Genomic DNA, 20,946 nt, shown 5'->3' with positions numbered 1-20,946 from the left:
CGTATTTCTCTATCGCAATCACCACCTAGCGAGCGAGATATGGCCCGCGTGAAGTGCGGCGCACGAGAGATACATTATTCCGATGCAGGAACTTCACTATATGAGAAATGGAAACATCAACATGTGAATATGGAGGTTGCCACCAAGGAGGTCACTGCGCCAAACGGGCCATTCACGGTCCGGGCTTTCTTCTTGTGAACTGGTAGGTCGCGCCCTCCTATCCTGAAGCTTTTGGTGAGAAGGAACTGATTTGAAGGCGCCTCCCTTACAGACAAGCGTTTCACTGCCAATCGCGTCATTCCAGCTCTTCACATATTCACATAGGGTCTGGTACAATAGTTGCCACCTATCCCTTAACCGTTCAAGCCGCTTTTGTCTTCTATCTTTCATGTCTTGGATAGCTACCGTTCCTTTCACTCACGTGCCATCACCACCACACTCTTTTTATCGTCCTCAGATTGCTCACGTGCTCGTCTCCCCAGTCGATCTCTCTCCTATACTTTACGGAACGTATTGATATGCAGCTATGCAACTGAGAAAGAGTATCACGGCGCCCACTCGCTTCGAAGATGAAGTCCACGCCGCGTCTCAAAATCGCAATGGAACAAAGCCGGCTTTTGCAATGTTACTCAAAGCCCAGGTTGTCCCCTTCAATCCAAACAACCCTCCAGCAGCCTTTCCTTCACTGCCACTGACGTCTGTCAATATGCCTGCTACGCGAAATGCAGAGGAATCTGAAGAGTTGGCGAGTAACAGTGAAACCTTGAGTTCACTTTCAAATAAGGGTCTGGGTATCAGCTTTGTTGGCAGCAGTGCAGATGTGGGAGACATTCTCCAAGCACGGGGCCAACTAAGTGTACCTGTCACAATGCAGCAAGATAAGACGTCACTCGTGGAATCAGTTCTAGATGAGACAATTGTCACAGCAACCCCAAGCACGAGCTCAGAGGTATGTACCTCTATTTCTATCATCAAAAGATAGTAGCGACTAATGCTTTTCAGACGGAACAGAATGTCGCGTGGGGTCTTCTTCCCCTGTCCCTTCAACATCACATATACAAAGCCCTAGCAGCTGAGTATCCCTCGACCTCAGTGCCCAGGATTCTGGGGCTGACGGAACATGAAGCAACCCAAATTGAGAAAGCAGTGGGCCTGCGGGTTTTACATCCAGCTTCGATCGCAGAGATATGGGATTTCTGTTCCAAAGCTAGCGTTGAAATTTCTGGGTTTCCTCGACCGCCTTCCTACATCGACCCGGACATATTCAGTGAATACGTTCACTACATGGTCTTTGCAAGCACCTATGAGGTAGCGTTCGAGTCTGAGGTTCGTCTTGCAGAAGATTTCCTGTCAAGTCGTGGCATTGCGACAGATTTGCTTGGAATGTGGCTGCCAGATCCGTTAGATGGGCAGTTTGATGCATTCTTCAAATGTGTGCCAGGTACAACGGGTAAAGCGAATTTGTCGAACAGTAATCTCAATATCCATACCGATTCAGGATATTCGTCCTTCTCAGAAGCCGATCACACCCATGAGGTACAGCACAGTCCGGGGCGCCTGAGATCCAGACGCGATCTGATTAGGCAGAAGGCAAGCGGGAGGAGCAGCACAGTTCGCTCAACAGCGGCCTGTTCGATCTATTCGAATGAGCATCCCCTAACAACAGAGCGCAAATCAGTCAATGTGGATCCGAGTTTGGTCGCGAGAATTGCTCCTCATTCCCTTGCTACCGTCACAAAGTTTGACGGGTTATTGAGCCCAGCGGGGGATCTGTGGTCCAATACGCGAGAAGTCGACGAAGAAATCCGAGCAGACGTGCCCCAACCCGATTCGCATTCAATCATACCAACCTTCAATAATAGTGCTTCGGGAGAAGACCAATGTCCACAATTCGAGCCGCCAGATGACTCTCTGACGGCTGCTGTTGGCCCGCATGCTGCTAGCAGCAGCCCCAAAAAGTCCTTGGTCATGGTACTTCTCGAGTACGAAGAGCAGTCGCGGGATTCAGAAAGCGAAGGCCCTAGTCAAGACCTTGCCGCATTTTCAGCAGATCTTTTGACCACTGAGATGGCACCAAATCCTCACCGCCTAGTTCTCAAGATCCAGAATAAGGACGGATTAGCCAAAATTTTGAGAAAGAAATCAAAATCCATGGACGAGGCGAAAGAGAATTACCCCCCGAACTCTGCAAACACTACAGAAGTGTCTCTGAATGGGACTCCGCCATCTTGTGGGCACCCACCGCTCATGTGCTTGCTATTCGAGACCGATATGTTTGGCTTTAGTGGGAACCCAATGGTAACGGATGTGGAACGACTGATGCCTGATGGCACAGCCGGGGTCACTTTTGCTGGGGCTGCAACCTTTCCTCAGGCTTCTCCGGACACTAGCAACACAAAGCGAAAGGCTTCTCAATCAGATATTCGCCCGGATGCTAGCAAGGTTCAACGAATGCTAATCAATGTGGCACCTGTGACTCCTTCCAAAGCTATTTTGCAAGAAAACAGCGGTGGAATCAACCGTCTTCATGCTGGAGCCAAACGATCTTGTGAGCTTTCCGCCGTCGATATGACTCTTTCGAGTGGGACTAAGAGTCCCGCCAAATCCAACCACGTAATCTCAAGTATTGAGCCGGCAGATGAATTGGCTGGGATGTTCGAGAACACTGCGCTCCTAGAAACCATGGATCCAAGATCTCCGTTGTCGCCATCCTATTCTCCGATTTCTGAGAACGAAAACTCGGAAGAGTTTCAGGCCCGGCTCCGAGGACCAATGACGCGTAGAATGCGTGTCAAGGTGCCTGGACAAGAGGATGACCTTTCTTTGCAACCAGACCTGGCTCTTACCCTAAGTTCATTGTTGAATTTTGACTTTCAACCTCCTCTGGAGCTAGCCACACCTCTGCCTAGTGGCCATTGTGGAGAAAACGAAAATAAGCTGGAAAATCATGTCACAAACAACTCCAAGAGACTCAAAATCAAGCTGAACTGCAAGGAAGAAAGTGAAGAGCCTTCTACAAGCCGCAACGCGGATCCTTGTCTCCCTTCGGAGCAAACCCAGGACAATTCTCACGAAGTTGGGAATGATGTGGCCCGAGGGCGAGCAGCCGGACAGACTTCTGAGCGTTGTCAGCACCTGCCGATGCTTCCGACGGGTGCTCGAGCGAACCGAGAAATGAAGGCATCTTCCTGTACGACAACGAGTGGCCAAACCGACATGCCGACTACTCAGAGAGAGACAACGCACGACAAGACTGCCAATAAAAAGAAACCCGGCGGCCAGAGAGGACCCAGAGGCCCATACCAGAAGACACGGGAGAGGCAAGCGAGGCTTGCTGCAGAGAAAGCGAATGCAGAAATTGTCAAAAAAGCCTGAAACAAGTTCAGAGGCAATCACGGGTCAAGCGAGCCTGGTCGGAAACCGGTGTGTTGATGGCCCTTTCCTAGCGACAATTGTGTGCTGTCAGAGCAGACGACCGACGGCCAAACATTAATATCCAGCATATTCGTTCTTACTCGAGATCCGAGCAGTTCAACTTTTTGTCCTATCCAACCGAGCGAGACCGGTCATGAAGGGAAATCAAGAGTGGCAGAACTGTGCGAAGTACTGATATCAACAGTGAAGAACGAATAAAACGGGCGCTGGGGAAGTCCTGAGGCGGAAATCAACAGTGGTAGAACTGTACGAAGTATTGATATCAACATGGAAAAGACCAAAAGGGGCGCTGGGAACAAACATGGATGAAACAAGAGTGCAAAGAATCGCTCGTTAATGCACCAATTCTTCACGACTTCAAGAGCTCCGAGGCCAGACCCATCATCATCGACTTGTTAGGTGTATTTGAGGCGGCAGCGGCAGAAGAGGCGCTGGGGAAAAAACATGCATCGAACAAGACTCAAAGGGAACCTTAATGCATCAACTTCAGAACTACAAGCGCTCCAAGGCTAGACAGACAGCTGTCTAGATGTAATTGGGGCTGTAGCGACCGCTCTGCGAACATGCAGACATCAATGCAAAAGTGCTTTCCAGAACAGAATTGACTTTTTGTTCTTCCCTCCTTCGACGATCATTTGCAATATCGTGATCGCGGGCGCGGGCGCGCCTTTTGTATTTTCGAGTTACGTAAGGGTTGTTCGGTTCTCCAGCTCCAGCTTCTCTCGCGGCCGGTAGCGACTGTAGCATGTTTCTTCACCTTGTGAAAATGACCCGGGAAATCTTCCCCTTTCAATACCCAGACTGTTCTCTCCTGGTATCCCTATCGCCGCCGCCGCCGCCGCCGCCGCCATCTCCATCTCCACTCCCTCCGTCCTGACCGTTCGCCCTGCCCTCCCTCTCCTTGGCCTCCTTGATGGCAGACTCGTCACCTCTCAACTTCTCAAAGTACGCCTTGATGTCCTCGGCGCTGACGGCCTTGCCGCTCTCGGCGTACGGCTTGAGGAACTGCTTGACCTTGTCGCGCAGGTGGTTGTAGACCATGACGCCTTCGATTGCGCGCACCCGGTCCATGGTGGAGAGAGCGGCTTCGCCTCGTTCCAGGAGGGAGACGCGCGAGGATCGCGAGTGTGCTCCGCCGCCGTGGTGTGAGGAAGCACCCGAGGATAGCGACGGTTCATACGTTTCTTCCTCTTCCAGGAGTTGCGGGTGCGGGATCAGGTGGAGATAGCATTGTGGGCAGTGGCAGAAGTGGTCGCGGAAATCTGCGCGCAGGAAGAGGGACAAGGTCCCTGTTGGGGAAGGGTTGGGGAGGATATCGTGTTTATGTTTGGGTTCCGTATCGGTTGCTGTGTTTGAGAGACGTGTAGGAGGGATGGTGATTGCGTCGTTGTTAGCTTTGTCAAGATTCTCGGTGGAGGTGTTTGGAACCGATGGTGGTGGACTGGTTTCGTTGTCGTTCCTAACGCGCTTCGAAGGGCTTGGTGGTCCAGTTTCTATAGCGCCGTCGGAGGCTTTGCGCTTGAGGGAAACGGGAGCAGTCGAGGGTGGTGTGGCGGTGGATCGTGCGGCCAATGCTGAACTATCTTTCACTGTGGTCGACTGGGCGTCCCTTTTGAACACAGCTGGCAAGAAGCCCGGTGTACCGGCGTACTTCTTGATCCAGGGGTTGGAGTCCACGCACTTGTAGCATATCATGGTATCAAAGTCATTTTCGTCTGGGAAACCCGGCGGGACTGGATGGGTGGGATCTTCCACCTCTTGATCTTCTGTCTTTTCATCCTTCTTCTGGACTTTCTCCTCCACTTCTTGCTTCGTGTCGACAGACTTGTACCAGTCTCTCGGCAAGCCTATCAGGCATTCTGGATGATACCAATCTTCTCCGCATCCGCCAGTATCGACCGTCCCTAGGCCCAAACATTGGAACATTGTCCCCTTCTCCGTTTCCGCATCGTATTCCTCGCCACACGCGCAAAATCGATTCTGGAAGTTGTGGTTATAACGATTTCCCTTGTGTGGTTCCTGCGAATGAACCCCTCGATTTCCCGTCACGGGATCGGATCGCAAAGTACAAGGCGAAGTCGACGGCAATCGGCTGGTGCCACAGTCGCAGACAAAATCGCGGCGGGAGAACAGTTCGACCAGAGTGTGTTCGCCGTGGCAAGAGATGGAGCAGGCATAGCAGACACCTGCAGGCGTATAAAGTTGCGCCGCGGAGGCTGGCGGCGGGCTGCATGTTAAGCAGGCAAAGACATTCTGTCGCAAAGGCCCGAGAATATTGGTACACTTGTCGAATTTCTACCAGAGATATTAGCGATTTGATATCGTTCGCTCAAAATGAGCAGAGGGGCGAGACTTTACATATGGAAGCACCTCTCGCGCATCCGCCTCGAGGGCCAACTGTTGATCGATGAAACTAGAATGGTCAAAATCGAGGAGAGCAGAGCATTTGGACGGGGGTTCTTACTCAGAAGCGGTCTGCGAGTCTGGAAATTGCTTAACTTCGTCCATTTCGGGTACGGTCTCCATTTTCGTGGGCTGCGAAGACTGGATAGAAGAAGAGCGAGGTACGTGAGTGTCTGTCGAGACAGAAACCTGCAAACATTGGCGAAGGACCCGAACTTGAGATGACCTCAATTCCCCGCTTGCCAGAATTTTAGCGTGTTTCTTCGTGACGCGTCTTCCCGCGTAAAGTGGTTTAATAACTGCGACGCTCCCCTGCTCCATTCACCCCCTGCCATACGAGGTACTGGACTCCAAACGCTCACCTAAATATCGAGTCGCAGAAAATGAGGTATGACACTTGATATTATCTAATTCCTTAACCCCCAATTCCTCGAGGACACTAACTTCTCCGAGTTCACCGCTTCGACCAAGCATGTCCGCGGCAAACAGAGGCCCCAGTAACGTCGCCAGACGGAAGAGGGCACGCGATGAAGACGACGAGATCATGTCTTCATCACCAGCTGGCAAGTTGAACGTCGCCTCCCAGCCACAGCAAAGACGCTAACTTCCTCAGCCCTCCCTTCTTCTCCCCCTTTGCTCCCCACGAACGAGAACGGTGACCTTTTAGGTGACGATGACTTGCAAGCGGAGGACGACCTCATTGGTGACATTGATGATGCTGATGAGATGGCCGAAGATGAAGACGGAATTGACTTGTTCGGAGACAACTTTATGAACGATGAGCGTGAACGCCGCGATCAAGAGACATATCAGGGCCGAATGATCGACGATGAAGGTGAATACGACGAGCTGGACCTAGCTTCCCGGCGTCAATTGGAAGCACGCCTCAACAAGCGCGACCGTGAGCTGGCTCGAAGACGGCGCATGCCCGCAGCATTTATGCCAGACGACGATGAAGATGCTGGGATTGACCTAACCAAGCAACCTCGGAGACGCCGCCATCACTACGACGAGGATCAGGACGACATGGATCTTGATGAGAATATTCTGGAAGAAGAGCTTTCCTTGGAGACATTGCAGGATGTCAAAGCATCGAACATTACTGAATGGGTCACTCTGCCCTCGGTCATGAAAACTATTGCTCGCGAGTTCAAGTCGTTCCTTACGGAGTATATTGACGCGAATGGCACATCAGTCTACGGCACCCGCATCCGTACCTTGGGAGAGGTCAACTCAGAGTCTCTTGAAGTCTCCTATGATCACTTGGCTTCCACGAAAGCTATCCTGGCGTACTTTCTTGCGAATGCTCCGTCGGAGATGCTCAAGATCTTCGACAAAGCCGCCTTCGAGGTGGTCCGACTGCATTATCCAAACTACGAACTGATTCACCCAGAAATTCATGTCCGAATCTCAGATTTGCCGGTTCAATATACATTACGTCAACTGAGGCAATCGCATCTCAATTGTCTTGTTCGGGTTTCTGGAGTCGTCACTAGACGAACCGGTGTTTTCCCACAACTTCAGATGGTGAAATTCACATGTCAGAAGTGTGGTGTCACCCTAGGACCATTTGCCCAGGAGTCAACATCAACTGAAGTCAAATTGACATTCTGCCAGAACTGTCAATCTCGAGGACCTTTCACTCTGAACAGCGAGAAGACCGTCTACCGGAACTACCAGAAATTGACCTTGCAAGAGTCTCCGGGCACTGTACCAGCGGGGCGTTTACCACGACATCGAGAAGTCATTCTCCTTGCTGACTTGATCGACAAGGCGAAACCTGGTGAAGAGGTTGAAGTCACAGCGATTTATCGTAACAACTACAGTGGTCAGCTCAATAACAAGAATGGCTTCCCTGTGTTTGCAACTATGCTTGAAGCCAACCACATTATCAAAACTCACGATCAGCTCGCCGGCTTCCGATTGACAGAAGAGGATGAACGACAGATCAGAGCTCTTTCGAAGGATCCCAATATAGTGGAGAAAATCGTTGATTCAATTGCCCCCTCTATCTACGGGCATCGGGATATTAAGACAGCAGTTGCTTTGTCTCTCTTCGGCGGCGTTAGTAAAGAAGCTCAAGGCAAGCACAAGATCCGTGGTGATATCAATGTCCTACTGCTTGGTGACCCTGGTACGGCCAAGTCGCAAGTGTTGAAGTACATTGAGAAGACGGCGCATCGAGCGGTCTTTGCTACAGGACAGGGTGCTTCTGCAGTAGGTTTGACTGCATCTGTTCGCAAGGACCCGCTCACACAAGAATGGGGGCTTGAAGGCGGTGCCCTTGTCCTTGCTGATCGAGGTACATGCCTGATTGACGAGTTTGACAAGATGAACGATGCCGATCGAACTTCTATCCACGAGGCCATGGAGCAACAAACCATCTCAATCAGCAAGGCTGGCATTGTTACTACGCTCCAAGCACGCTGTGCCATTGTTGCCGCAGCCAATCCCAGCGGAGGGCGATACAACAGCACCATTCCTTTTAGCCAAAATGTCGAACTCACGGAGCCGATCCTGTCTCGTTTCGACATTCTATGCGTGGTTAGAGATACCGTTGACCCGGCTGAAGATGAGCGTCTTGCAAACTTTGTGGTCAACAGTCATGGACGAGCGCATCCCGCAAGACTCGAGACCGATGCAGGAGACACCGCTGCCATGGAAACTGACCAGGAGAATGCCATAAACAATGGCGAACCACAGCAAGAAGGTGCCATTCCGCAGGAATTGCTCCGCAAGTACATCATGTATGCCCGCGAGAAGTGTCGGCCGAAACTTTATCAGATCGATCAAGATAAAGTGGCCCGGCTATTCGCAGATATGCGAAGAGAATCTCTCGCAACAGGCGCATACCCTATCACAGTAAGTCATAGAATGCAATTGCATTGCAATATTGGCTGACTGCTTTTGGCAGGTTCGTCATCTCGAAGCAATCATGAGAATTGCAGAAGCATTCTGCAAGATGAGACTGTCTGATTTCTGTTCTTCGCAAGACATTGATCGCGCGATTGCAGTGACTGTGGATTCATTTGTTAGCAGTCAGAAGCTGAGTTCCAAGAAGGCGCTTGCCAGAGCATTTGCGAAGTAGGTGACCGATGAATTTGAGATCCATATCCCGCTGACATGATGTTACAGGTACACGTTACGTCGTCCAGAGCGCCAGCGCACTCGCATGGGTGGAAGAGGTGCTAATGCAGTGGGAACGGTTGCAGCATGAGATCAATTATGTAAATGCTGAGTGTTATGATGTTTGTGCTTGGTTATACAGGGTCTGATGATTGTGTTATGACTTTCAGAAGCAAGATTGTTCTATAATAGAGAAATACCCACAGCACGGCTAGTTCGATGGGAGGATAATTGTTCTTCAGCTGCTCCTGATCCAGTCATGCTCGCAGGATGGGCCATCAGAGCACAGCCAGACGTGGGCGTACTCATACTCGTAGCTTTAGTGGCCATACCCCTGGTACTCGTTCTTGCAGGTGCCTGGTGTTTTCGCACTTAATTACGATCTTAGCGCCGATCCAACGCGTACGCGTATAGTGGATAATGAAAGGGCGTGTCTTCCCGCTTTCGTGACGACACCACATTCTTCTCGCAAGGGGTCAGTTCTAGCGAGACCAGCTTAAGGAATCCAGAATGCACCCCGATTCGAGATTCCAGATCAGTTGTGGTCTCTTTTTCTTGACGTTGTTGGTAGCGTCCTCCAAGACAACATTCTCTGTGTGATTCGCACACTTGTTGCCGTTTGCTGAGCTAGGACGCCTTCGATTGCAGAACTCCGCATGAGTTTCCCTTCGATGTTTGGATCCAGAATACAGCGATAGCAATGGCAACAAGTTCTGCAACATCGGAACCAACGACGCCAGCCATGTCTTCTGACAAAAGCACACCGCCATCTTCACCGATCAATGGTAGCCCTGCCGAAGTCAAAGCAGCTGCCGACGGGGACAAGGAAGTGCAAGATGAAAATAAAATGGAGGTAGACGGATATGACACCGAAGCGATGGACTATAAATCGCGGGCGCTTACAAACCTCCTCAAAACAAGCTCGGTATTCGTTGCAATTATGGCAGACAAGATGAAGCAAGAGCAGAAGCGCAATCAAGAACAGGCTCGACGGGCTGCAGCGAAGCAGAGGCATGAAGCTGCCAAGGCTGCTGAACCGAAGGCCCCAACGAGAAAATCTGCAAGAACACACGCTCAGGACGAGGACAATGCAGGTGGGCAGGAGAGAGGCCAGGAGGAGAAGGCCACTCGAAGTCGGGGACGTGCCGCCAAGAAGGTGAATATTGCGAAGAAGAACATCACTCATTACTTTGACTCAGAGGCTATTAAGGCTTCGAAAGAGGGTCCAACAGTCCAGGAAGCGCTGGCAGAGGCTGCCGACGAATATGAAGGTCAGGGACTTGGGACCCAGGATCTTGTCGCAACCGAGCAACCCTCTCTAGTCACTGGTGGAAAAATGAAGCACTATCAACTTGAAGGTCTAGAGTGGTTGAAATCGCTTTGGATGAATGGTCTCTCTGGCATCTTAGCGGACGAGATGGGTCTTGGGAAGACATTGCAAGCGATTTCATTGATTGCATTCTTCAAGGAGAACAATATCTCAGGACCCTTCTTGATCGCGGCTCCCCTCAGTACTGTACGAAATTGGGTCGAAGAATTTAAACGCTGGACCCCGAGCATCAACACGATTCTCTACCATGGCAGCAAAGACGAGCGCGAGGTAATGAGGCGGAAGAATATGAAGATGCAAGATCAATTCAAGTACGAGTTCCCCGTTGTTGTCACCAGCTACGAGATCTGCATGAATGATCGAAAGTTCCTGGCAAACTATCAATGGAAATACATCATCGTGGACGAGGGACATCGCTTGAAGAACATGAATTGCAAATTGATCAAAGAATTGATGACATACAACTCTGCCAATCGACTTCTGATTACGGGCACGCCCCTCCAGAACAACATCGCCGAGCTTTGGTCGCTTCTGCACTTCTTGCTGCCCGAAGTTTTCAACGACCTCGATAGCTTTGAGCGGTGGTTCGACTTCTCCAGTGTGTTGGAAGGCAAGAAGGATGCAGACGAGAAAACGTTGAGACGTAGGGATAGCCTCGTGTCGACTATGCATGCCATTCTTAAGCCTTTCCTCCTTCGAAGGATCAAAGCGGACGTGGAGTCGGACCTTCCCAAGAAGCGGGAGTACATTCTATATGCACCTCTGACCTCGGAGCAGAAAGAATTGTACCGGGAGATTTTAGCAGGCACAAGCAGATCATATTTGGAAGAGAAGGCCGCCGAGCGCATTGAGGCCAGAAGTCGGACTGCTTCACTCAAGCGAAAAGCAACCACTAGCGGGCGGGGGACACCTGCGAAGAGCTTGAAACCAAGTCGAGCCTCAACACCAGCCTCGGTTGTTTCCACCGGCTCCATTCGACGGGGCCGCAAAGCAGCGCGCACAAGCTATCGAGATATCACCGACCGGGAATTCAATGCTCGACTTCGGCGGATTGAACAGGGGGATGAAGATGTCAACCTGGACCGTGCTTCTTCATCAGCGGATTCGCAAGAAATCTCTTCCGAGGAAGCAGAAGAGCTCGAAAAGGCTCAAACGCTCAAACTTGCAAAAAGGGAGATCGCTTCCAAAAAGCTGCAGAATCCCGTGATGCAAGCACGTCTCGTCTGCAACAGTCCGCACAACTTCTACTGGCCCTGGCAACCTAGTACGGCCGCCGAAGAGAAATCAGGTGACTACCCACACGTTGATGAAAGCCTGGTCACGGCGTCGGGAAAGATCCTTCTGCTCGACACACTTCTCCCTCGGCTCTTCCGATTAGGGCATAAAGTCCTCATCTTCAGCCAATTCAAAACTACACTAGACATTTTGGAAACCTACGCCGTAGAGCTGCGCGGCTGGAAGGTATGTCGCATTGACGGCTCGGTTGCCCAAGAAGAGCGCTACGAACAAATCACCAAGTTTAACACGGATAAATCTTACAACTTGTTCCTCCTAACAACGCGAGCTGGCGGGCAAGGGATCAACTTGACTGCAGCGGACACGGTGATCCTATTTGACTCAGACTGGAATCCACAGCAGGATCTACAGGCGATGGATCGCGCACACCGTATTGGTCAGACGAAACCCGTCATTGTGTATCGTCTTGCGACGAGGGGAACTGTGGAAGAGACGTTACTCCTGAAGGCAGACACGAAGCGGAAACTCGAGAAATTGGTCATTCAAAAGGGCAAATTCAAGTCTCTTCTTTCGTCCGGCGCCGATGCGGATGACATCAGAGGTGCGCTTGTAAATGACGAATTCGAGAAGTATGACGTCCCGCATTTGGATGAGGACGAGGACGCAGATGGGCAAGGAAACCGCAAAAAGAGAAGGCCAATCTTGAGCGAAGAGGAGATAAGGATCTTGACGGATCGGAGCGATGAAGCGTACGAGCGGGCGGCAAAGGGATTGGATATAGGAGGCGAGGGAAGTGCGTTCCAGGTTGCTGAAACGAAAAGAGGAGGGACGACGACTGATGTCCTTGATGATTTGACAGTCAGGAGTAAACCACAGTGAGCTTTTTGGTGTTTTTTTGGTTATCTCTCCACGCGGCGGATGGAACGGCTAGGTCGGGCAAGTCGGGATAAGTACGGAGTGTTGTACAAGGCACCAGAGTGTGCAGGGTGTTTCGGAAATGCAGTATTATTGCCACGGGAAAGGTCGCAGCCTGACACGTGACCAAGCAGGCACTCGATTGGCTGACGCACGTGACCTTGGTGTTGGACACCCTCGACGGTAAAAACTCATCATCCTCGTCCTGGTGCGACAGTACTAATACTCATTGGAAAATTCAATCGCATCAATCTTCGGTTAAGCTCATTTCTATATTCAACCATACTTCTCATTCTGGAGATCAAATGACCATTCCAATGCTCGAATGGAACCCGCCACTCCGGTCCTGGCTCGGCGGCGCGGTGTCTCGGCGCATCTTGCTGTTTATGCGTTGTATCACACCCTCTTCACAGCTCACAATTTGGGGTTATGCACTGAGGACCGGGAGGATACCAAGAAGACTACTACGAAGAATCCGAGTCGTAAAAGGTAACGGTGACCATGGGCGGAACTGATGGCCCATCCGAAATGTGCCTGATATCACAGACCCATCTCCGCAATTCAGCCGGGCGGGATAACTTATTCGAGAAGTTCCGTGGCTGATCAGGCAACTTTATGTGCTGCATAGCCACTCCACACGGTAGGAAACTACAACCCTCTGTTCTTTTAGCTCGGATCTGGCGGGGGAACTTCAGCACATTCTTCAGAGGTACGAGGTCGAAAGGTGAACTTGCGGCTTGTCACGAAGCTCAAACGCATTGAGATAACTTGCCCGAGGTATTCCAACCATGTTACTCTCCAAAGATGATGCTCTGCACTATACCTACGATTCCGAACATGTTCAGATCGAAGCCTGGGGTCCCAATGCCCTTCGGGTTCGGGCCACCAAGTTTCATACTCTGCCGTCGGAAAATTGGGCCTTGACTGTTACACCCCCGAAGACCAATGTTTCGATTTCTATGCAGGACGGCCATGCATCAATTAACAATGGCAACATTTGCGCCACGGTTTCTTCACGGGGCAAAATCGTCATCAAGAACACCAAAGGCGAGCTACTACTTGAAGAATATCAGCGCAACCGTTCCGATGTCGAGGATCCAAAATGCAGCGCCTTGATGATTGAGGCACGGGAGTTCAAGCCTTTGCTGGGCGGTGACTACCATCTGACCTACCGTTTGGAATCCGTCGACCGGAATGAGAAGATCTATGGCATGGGCCAGTATCAGCAACCGTTTCTTGACCTGAAGGGGCTTGACCTTGAAATGGCCCAGCGCAATTCTCAAGCAAGCGTTCCTTTCATGCTCTCGAACCTAGGATACGGCATGCTTTGGAACAACCCAGCCGTCGGCAGAGCTGTCCTGGGCAAGAACACCATGAGCTTCGAGGCCTATTCCACGAGGGTGCTTGATTATTGGGTTGTGTCTTGTGACACTCCCGCTCAGATCATCGAAACTTATGCGGACATCACCGGCAAGGTGCCAATGATGCCAGAATACGGACTAGGCTTCTGGCAGTGCAAGTTGAGATATCAAACTCAAGAAGAACTTCTGAATGTTGCACGAGAGTACCGAAGACGCAATTTGCCGCTCGATGTCATTGTGGTGGACTTCTTTCACTGTATGCTCCCACCTGTGATTTCTTAGCACGTGGCCTCCCTCCCACGGGTGACTGACGCGATACAACAGGGCCAAAACAAGGAGAATGGAAGTTCGACCCCACTTACTGGAAAGACCCCGGTGAGTCTGCCATGCGAAGACTGTTATCAACGTGGAAGGAGTCGGCGTCGGAGTCAGCGCCCGAGTTCCACTTTCCCCCTCCTTCCTCAGCCATCAAAGTCCAATTCGGCTCTCCTTCACCTCACTCTGTTCCTGAAAAAGGCCCTGCTATCAAGGTGGAAGAATGCAGCTCTGACGAAATGTCGTGATACTTTGCATTACAGACGACATGATCAAGGAGCTTCAGTCGATGAATATTGAGCTCCTCATTTCCATCTGGCCTACAGTCGACAAGCGGTCCGAAAATTACGACCACATGCTGGAAAACGGACTTCTGATACGACAGGACCGGGGACTGCGGATCTCAATGGACTTTCAAGGGGAGACCGTCCACGCTGATTTCACGAATCCGGCGACGAGAGACTTTGTTTGGAAGACAGTCAAGAAGAATTATTATGATAAGGGGGTGAAACTTTTCTGGCTTGACGAGGCAGAGCCAGAGTACAGTGCCTATGACTTTGATATTTATCGGTACTATAGTGGAAGCGTATTGAGTACAGGGAATGCGTATCCGGTGGAATATGCAAAGACTTTCTATGAAGGAATGGTGAAAGATGGCAAGCAGCAGGATGTATGTAATCTCATCCGTTGTGCTTGGGCCGGAAGTCAGAAGTTTGGGACATTGTTGTGGAGTGGTGATATTGCGAGCAGCTGGGAGAGCTTTCGAGACCAGTTTGCGGCGGGCTTGAATGTTGGAATTGCGGGTATCCCGTGGTGGACTACGGACATTGGCGAGTGTACTCTGCGACCGTTGCTCTATAAACTATGCTGACTCCGTCAAGGCGGCTTCCATGGAGGAAATCCTAAACACCCTGAATTCCGTGAGCTCTGCGCTAGATGGTTCCAATACGGTGAGTGACTCAGAAGCTGGGCTTCCAACGAACCCGGTCTACGCTTCCACATATCTCCTGATGATGCTGATTATATTTTCCACAACATAGGCTGCTTCTGCCCCGTCTTTCGCCTTCACGGTGATCGGGAACCAAAGCAGCCTCAACACGGCACTACCGGCGGCGCTACCTGCCTCTCTGGCGCCCCCAATGAAATATGGTGCTACGGGGAAGAGTGCTACCAGATCATGAAAAAATATCTTTTCCTGCGCGAGAGACTTCGTCCATATATCCGCGACCTCATGGCACAAGCACACAACAAGGGGATGCCGGTGATTAGGACATTGTTTCTCGAGTTTCCTGACGATAAAGAGTGTTGGGAAGTGGAGGACCAATACATGTTTGGACACAAGTATCTTGTGGCGCCAGTTATGTATAAAGGGATGACAAGGAGAGAAGTGTATCTGCCCAGAGGCACCAAGTGGAAGAGATTTGATGATGGAGAGGTTCAGGATGTGCAGGTCCTTGAGGGAGGAAAGAAGGTGGAAGTGGATTGCCCGCTAGCCGTGATGCCTGTTTTTGAGAGGGTTTGAAAATGGGGCTGACTTGACTGGCAGCGTCAGAAACAAAGAGTAATCCGGTCCTTTCTAGCGGGCTAACGGCAGTATGAATTATTCGAGTGCTAGATGTCCTAGATCGCTCTAAATGTCGAGGTACATAATCCGATCAGCCTTGTTGTCATTTACGTCAAATGGTGTACAAGGCTGACGTTGAAAAGGGGGTCCATAAATATGAAGATCCGAAGCGGAATCAAACCACGTTCCCCCCCCCGCAAAGATGGCTCGCAGCAAAAAGTGCTAGGATAAGAGACGATCCGAGCCGCGAACTGATCTTTGAGCATATCCTAGCTGTAGCAGTTTTAGATTCGTGGAACCGGGGCACATTCGGAAAGCGGTTGATCGGAAAGACTCGGGAAGGTCGAGGGGAGCTTTCGGGCATCCATCTCCACATCTGCCGAGTCGATCTCGCAGCATACACTGTTATGAATCTAGCTCTGCGCTTCGCTTCCAGAATGAGGCAACGTACATAAGCTGTCAGAGGCTGGCGTCCAGCCAAACAAGTGCGCTTTGGCGTACCGGCATGCAGTCGCTGGCGAACGATCTCTCCATCCACTAGAAACCTCTCTCATAGTTTGCCTCATGGTTTGATGAACCTACACCCCATATGATCGTCGTCTTCAGTCTGCAGCGATCAAATCTCTCCTTCTTGCAGTACGCGTCAAGTCTCCCAATTAGGCTCCTTCGACCGGCCGTGTTCTCCGAGAGGAAGAAGGAATCACAGAGGTTGCGTTTCGGAGTGTGCCTAGCCATCGCAGCATCTACGAGCATTTTGCAGTGTTGAATTTTGAGGCTGAAGAGCTCAGAGCAGCCTTGGCCAGCAAGCATTGAGATCACAGCAGGCATTAGACCATCCCTTGGTTTTCAACACCATTTCCCCAGAACCTATCTTCGGTTTTATCAGGGACCTCTCGGACGGCCACGTTGGGTTGTTGGCATCGTCCAACGGCAACCTATCGACAACTGTTTCCTCGCGCCGGAGAATTCAGCCATGAGGCCGTTTGGCCGCCCAGTATTTGAGACGACATCAGCCTATGCTGTCGTGATTCGGGGTATCAACTCAAAACACGAGCAGCGCAGTCCGGATGACGAACATTAACTTCAGGTCTGAATCACACGCCGCACTAGCAAGATCATTCCACCATCCCTGTCCAGGTTATTCAATCTTTATTCTATAGATGGCGGTGTCGAGGACCCCCTGTCGAACTCGTCATTGGATTCTCGGTGTGAAAGAATGTGCTCAAGTCGGTTTGGTCTTGAGAAGCTTTCTAAAGTCTCAAAACAGGTGCCGCTTATGGTTTGAAGGTCTCATGTGTAGATCGATCTGATATTCGAACAACCTGCGCTCTGACACTGAGCAACCACAGAGTGCTTTCAGTTTGCGGAATATCTGTTCGCGTAAAGTGGAAAATGCTACAGGACACTGTCTCTGAGAAAAGACGCCTTGCATTGTGCTTTGACTTCTGGTATAGCAAATTCTCAAGCGACGTCTTCGCCTAGGACATTGCCTGCCCTTCAAAGAAACCCAGGTCCAATGCAAAGTCCAAGGAGTCTTGAGTGCAGTCGACTTGAGGCTTGTCTATCATTGGCAAAGTTTGCATGACAAAATGAGAGCACGTGGTGACTGGTAGACGGCCACAGTCCTGACTTGACCTTCAAAGACGGAGAATGCAATCTTCCACCATTGATCTTCGACTTACCCCATTTTTCAATGAAGATCTCCATACAGGATTTGTAAATACTCTAGCTAGCAAGCTCAACTCTGCGAGTATATTGCAACCGACTGACCTTTTTCCTTGTGTCTGTCAGAGCAATCTCCCCAGAAATTACTGTACCGATACCGACGGCTGTCTGCGAGATCTTTGAGCCGCATCAAAGGCCATTCTCCGAGCTATTCGGCTGTAATTATTTTACCGGCGACTGCAAAGACATCGTCTGTCTTCATTTTTCGAGACAGTTCGTTCCTCTCAATACATGATTTTCCTGCAAATTCTGTTTTGAAGACTCATACAGATGCTGCTCGCTGTCGGGCATTGTTTATTTGGTGAATCACGAAAATGTTTAGGATAATGATTCAGGCGGTACGTTTTGCTTTTTCTTATTGCCTTGACACCATTGTATTTGGAGTTCGATCTGGTTTGAAGTGAATCAGTCTGACAGAACTCGTCACTTCCGGGCTGTGGCTCCTTGTGAGCATAGAAACATATCAATAAAAGCTACATGACTTGTGATTGGTTCACCCCGTACCCAAATCAATAAGCTTAACGGCGTAATCAATAGCATCAGTACAAATATGGCTAACCTTTTCTTTAGCGCCTACTTAACTTCGTCTACATTCCTCTCCACGGTTTTCTGTGGATGAGCCTGCGACACGCACAATGGAACGAAATTTACAGACTGAGACATCTGCTCATAGCTGCGACAATGAAATTTAGATGCCCTTCCTCCAGGTCATAATTAACGAAGGCCAAACGTAGCAGCAACTCGAAGGTGCGAGCCAGGGTCACTGACTGCTCTTACTCAGATACAGGATGACAATGAAGGTTGGTCGGCCCATGATCACTCAACCTGAGAAAGTCTCTGACTTTGGTAGCCGGAAGCAACAACGGAGCCGCCCAGCATGGCATGGCCGGCCCAAGACCAGGGGCCCTTGAGGGCAGACAAGTCACTTGCCACACGATCCGCTGCCGCAAGTACTTTGACCAAAGAGATGAAAATTACAAATCTAGATTCCGGGTTAATCGAACCCCACGCACGCCAGAATCCAAAGACGCAGTCACACACACTGGCCGTATAGAGACACGACGGTGATTCTGCGACTTCCGCGACTCTTCCTCAGTCTCCAGCTTGAAGCTCTTGGTTGATTCATTAACCGAAAGATGGCCTTTGTGGTGGAGAGATCTTTTTACAGCAAGTGTTACTGAACTCCAGGATAGGATGTTCGAAGGAGACGCCGGGCTGAACGGCTGGTGGAGGTCAGTTCTGGACTAGATGCTTCTCGCCCCGAGAGACCTCGGCCATCGTCAGCAGAGTGGCAACTTTTCATGCCTCGTTGTGTCGCCAGAACGTCAATCACTCGATCAAGATCCATTACGACAAGCTCTACAGAGATCCTGAAACCTCGGAGAAGTTGGGTTGGTCGTCGCCTCCACTCGAGGACATGTTGTTGCTTGAGATGAAGTAAGGTCGTATGATCCGAGATATCTGACAAGGCATTTCGCGACATCGGCCATGTGGTTTCTGGATACTCGTGCCCTCTGAGCACTAGTGCGCCACCCATATTAGATGCGCTCGAGAGCCGCCTGCCGGCTGATCAAATTGCCCAGCCGGCACGAGGTGGGTGGCAAGAGTTTGACAGGCCAGATCGCAAGTTCTCGCTGAAATCATCCAGGCTAGCCACAGGTACGTTATCTTTGCGACAAAATGACGAATGGGCTTTAGCCTGTGACATGGTTGCCGTTTTCCGTGAGCTGGGGCTCCGCATGCTCCAGAATCCTGGAGCATTCAACACATTCATTTTACACTAAGAGGAATTCTCAGCTGAGAAGTGTGTGTCCACGCATCCTTGAATCTAGGGACCTGCCTTGTGGGCGACGAGCGTGCTTTTGGCTAAATATTCACCCAGCAGATCAAGTGACTTCGAATGACGGTACTCTCATGCGGATGCGACTGCGCAAGTTCTTGCAGTCTGGTACCGTTCGAAGAGAACAGCATCGGACTCTCTGGAATGGACCGGTGTGGGAACATTGGTGTCTATCCTCGAAGCTGCTTGGTGCTGTGGTCGGCGGGAGGACGATCATTGCCCTTCACTCCTTCTAATGTGGGTTGCTGCTTCCTCACAGGCTCGACCCTCGAACAGAGGCATTGCATGTCACAGGTTCCCAGCAAACCAAGTGCTATCTGCTTTCTTTATCAATATCAAAAAGACAAGATTGGACGTGCTACGAAAATTTGTCGGTGTCCGATGAAGGGGGGAATAGCCGTTCTCATCTCCGGTGTTGATGCCGTGGTCCAGACTGTGATAACTATTAGCCCGAACGTCCCCGACCCAGCGTCTGGATATGAATATAAAGGTCGGGATAAATCGTTTTCTCTACTCCAAAGACCTTTCCTTCACAGCTCTGTGACTTAACGAGTCGGCCACATTGACAGGGACTGTCATCGCCACAGTCCCTGCCTCGGATCATGCTCACTGCCTGAGACTAGGGATCATACTGGGTCTGTCTGTTCTGGGTGTATGCATGTTGCCACAGGCTACCCTGGAGCTATAACGGGGTAAGATATGTGTAGGCTCTTATTGGACCTGAAGGAACCCGTCTGGGACCGCCGATTACGGTGCTGAACTACCGAGTACCGGCCCACGGTCTAGAAGAGGAGCTCTCTACTCGAGGTGGTCATACGAGCTTTCTGAAGGGGCGGAGCACCGATCAAGGATTGTGTGTCTCTCTCAAGATGCGGAACACGGCAGAGGGTTGCAGATATTGACGTCCAATTTAGATCAGGGATCTCATAACCGAAGTGAGAGGCGACCGGCACCGGCTGGGCATGTTGGCGGTTCGGAAGAGGGCGTCGATAAGTCTGCTCTCTAGGAACCCTCTAGATACAGCCTATTTGTTTTCCCGAGCTGAAGCCCTTACGGGATTTATGGTATTGATGCTGTATTGACAACAGCTGGTCTCTGAACAAAGCCACCACGCGAGCGTGTGTGAATTCCCCAGGAAATTGTTCCTCTTCGCAAACAATCCCCAGACCCCGGATCTGGTTGCGAAAACGAGGTCTCCCGGGGAACTTGCCACGCGGGGCGCAGCGTTTCGGGGGGGGATCTATTATATCTGAAAGTAGCCCGGTGTCAAGCTTGGTAGGCAAATTGCAAGGCAGAGGAGTGCCTTGGCTCATGCAATAGTTGAAAGGCGTAAAAGAAGTGGCAGAGTTTGGAATAGCGGTTCGGGAGATGGTTTAAGCGTACGTGGTAAGAGTGTTCGTGACGAAATAGAATACGAGGACAGTTGCTACTGGGCTTGGACTGGGGTTGTTCAGCTTTTGGGGGGGGTTGGAATGGGTAAAGGGCGTTGATGAGAGGCGCAACTGTTTCCTCCAATTACAGTCTCCACCCCCGCATTGCAGATGTGCCATTGGGGTATCCCACACCATGTGATTGGTTGATACTATACCCTGCAACAACACCTACTCCGTACTAGTGGGTCTCTAGCGTGGCACTAGTGGGTCCGCTAGGCTGTTAAGCTCCACCGCCAATCCTGCTTAGCAACGCCGCTCACCCA

At 50.8% G+C, this 20,946-nt stretch overlaps 5 protein-coding genes across 5 annotated transcripts; 4 read left to right on the top strand and 1 right to left on the bottom strand.

Moving 5' to 3' along the window:
* Positions 1-526: 526 nt before the first annotated feature.
* A1O5_03893 (uncharacterized protein) lies at positions 527-3,375 on the top strand (the record flags this gene model as incomplete). The annotated part of the gene is made up of 2 exons (XM_007744503.1): positions 527-949; positions 1,003-3,375. 2 exons carry the CDS (start codon positions 527-529, stop codon positions 3,373-3,375), a joined length of 2,796 nt encoding a protein of 931 aa, XP_007742693.1.
* Positions 3,376-4,224: 849 nt separating this feature from the next.
* A1O5_03892 (uncharacterized protein) lies at positions 4,225-5,961 on the bottom strand (the record flags this gene model as incomplete). The annotated part of the gene is made up of 3 exons (XM_007744502.1): positions 4,225-5,730; positions 5,794-5,848; positions 5,900-5,961. 3 exons carry the CDS (start codon positions 5,959-5,961, stop codon positions 4,225-4,227), a joined length of 1,623 nt encoding a protein of 540 aa, XP_007742692.1.
* A 603-nt stretch (positions 5,962-6,564) lies between these two features.
* A1O5_03891 (DNA replication licensing factor mcm2) lies at positions 6,565-9,055 on the top strand (the record flags this gene model as incomplete). The annotated part of the gene is made up of 3 exons (XM_007744501.1): positions 6,565-8,700; positions 8,753-8,922; positions 8,974-9,055. 3 exons carry the CDS (start codon positions 6,565-6,567, stop codon positions 9,053-9,055), a joined length of 2,388 nt encoding a protein of 795 aa, XP_007742691.1.
* A 651-nt stretch (positions 9,056-9,706) lies between these two features.
* A1O5_03890 (uncharacterized protein) lies at positions 9,707-12,409 on the top strand (the record flags this gene model as incomplete). The annotated part of the gene is made up of 1 exon (XM_007744500.1): positions 9,707-12,409. One exon carries the CDS (start codon positions 9,707-9,709, stop codon positions 12,407-12,409), a length of 2,703 nt encoding a protein of 900 aa, XP_007742690.1.
* Positions 12,410-13,233: 824 nt separating this feature from the next.
* Positions 13,234-15,643, top strand: A1O5_03889 (alpha-D-xyloside xylohydrolase; the record flags this gene model as incomplete). Its single annotated transcript, XM_007744499.1, has 5 exons — positions 13,234-14,062; positions 14,131-14,181; positions 14,385-14,957; positions 15,003-15,071; positions 15,162-15,643. 5 exons carry the CDS (start codon positions 13,234-13,236, stop codon positions 15,641-15,643), a joined length of 2,004 nt encoding a protein of 667 aa, XP_007742689.1.
* Positions 15,644-20,946: the final 5,303 nt, after the last annotated feature.

Source organism: Cladophialophora psammophila, assembly GCF_000585535.1.
Source record: "Cladophialophora psammophila CBS 110553 chromosome Unknown aczJe-supercont1.5, whole genome shotgun sequence".
Classification (NCBI taxonomy): Eukaryota; Fungi; Ascomycota; class Eurotiomycetes; order Chaetothyriales; family Herpotrichiellaceae; genus Cladophialophora; species Cladophialophora psammophila.
The sequence above is the reverse complement of the archived record's forward strand: the minus strand, read 5'-3'. Positions and strand labels throughout refer to the sequence as shown.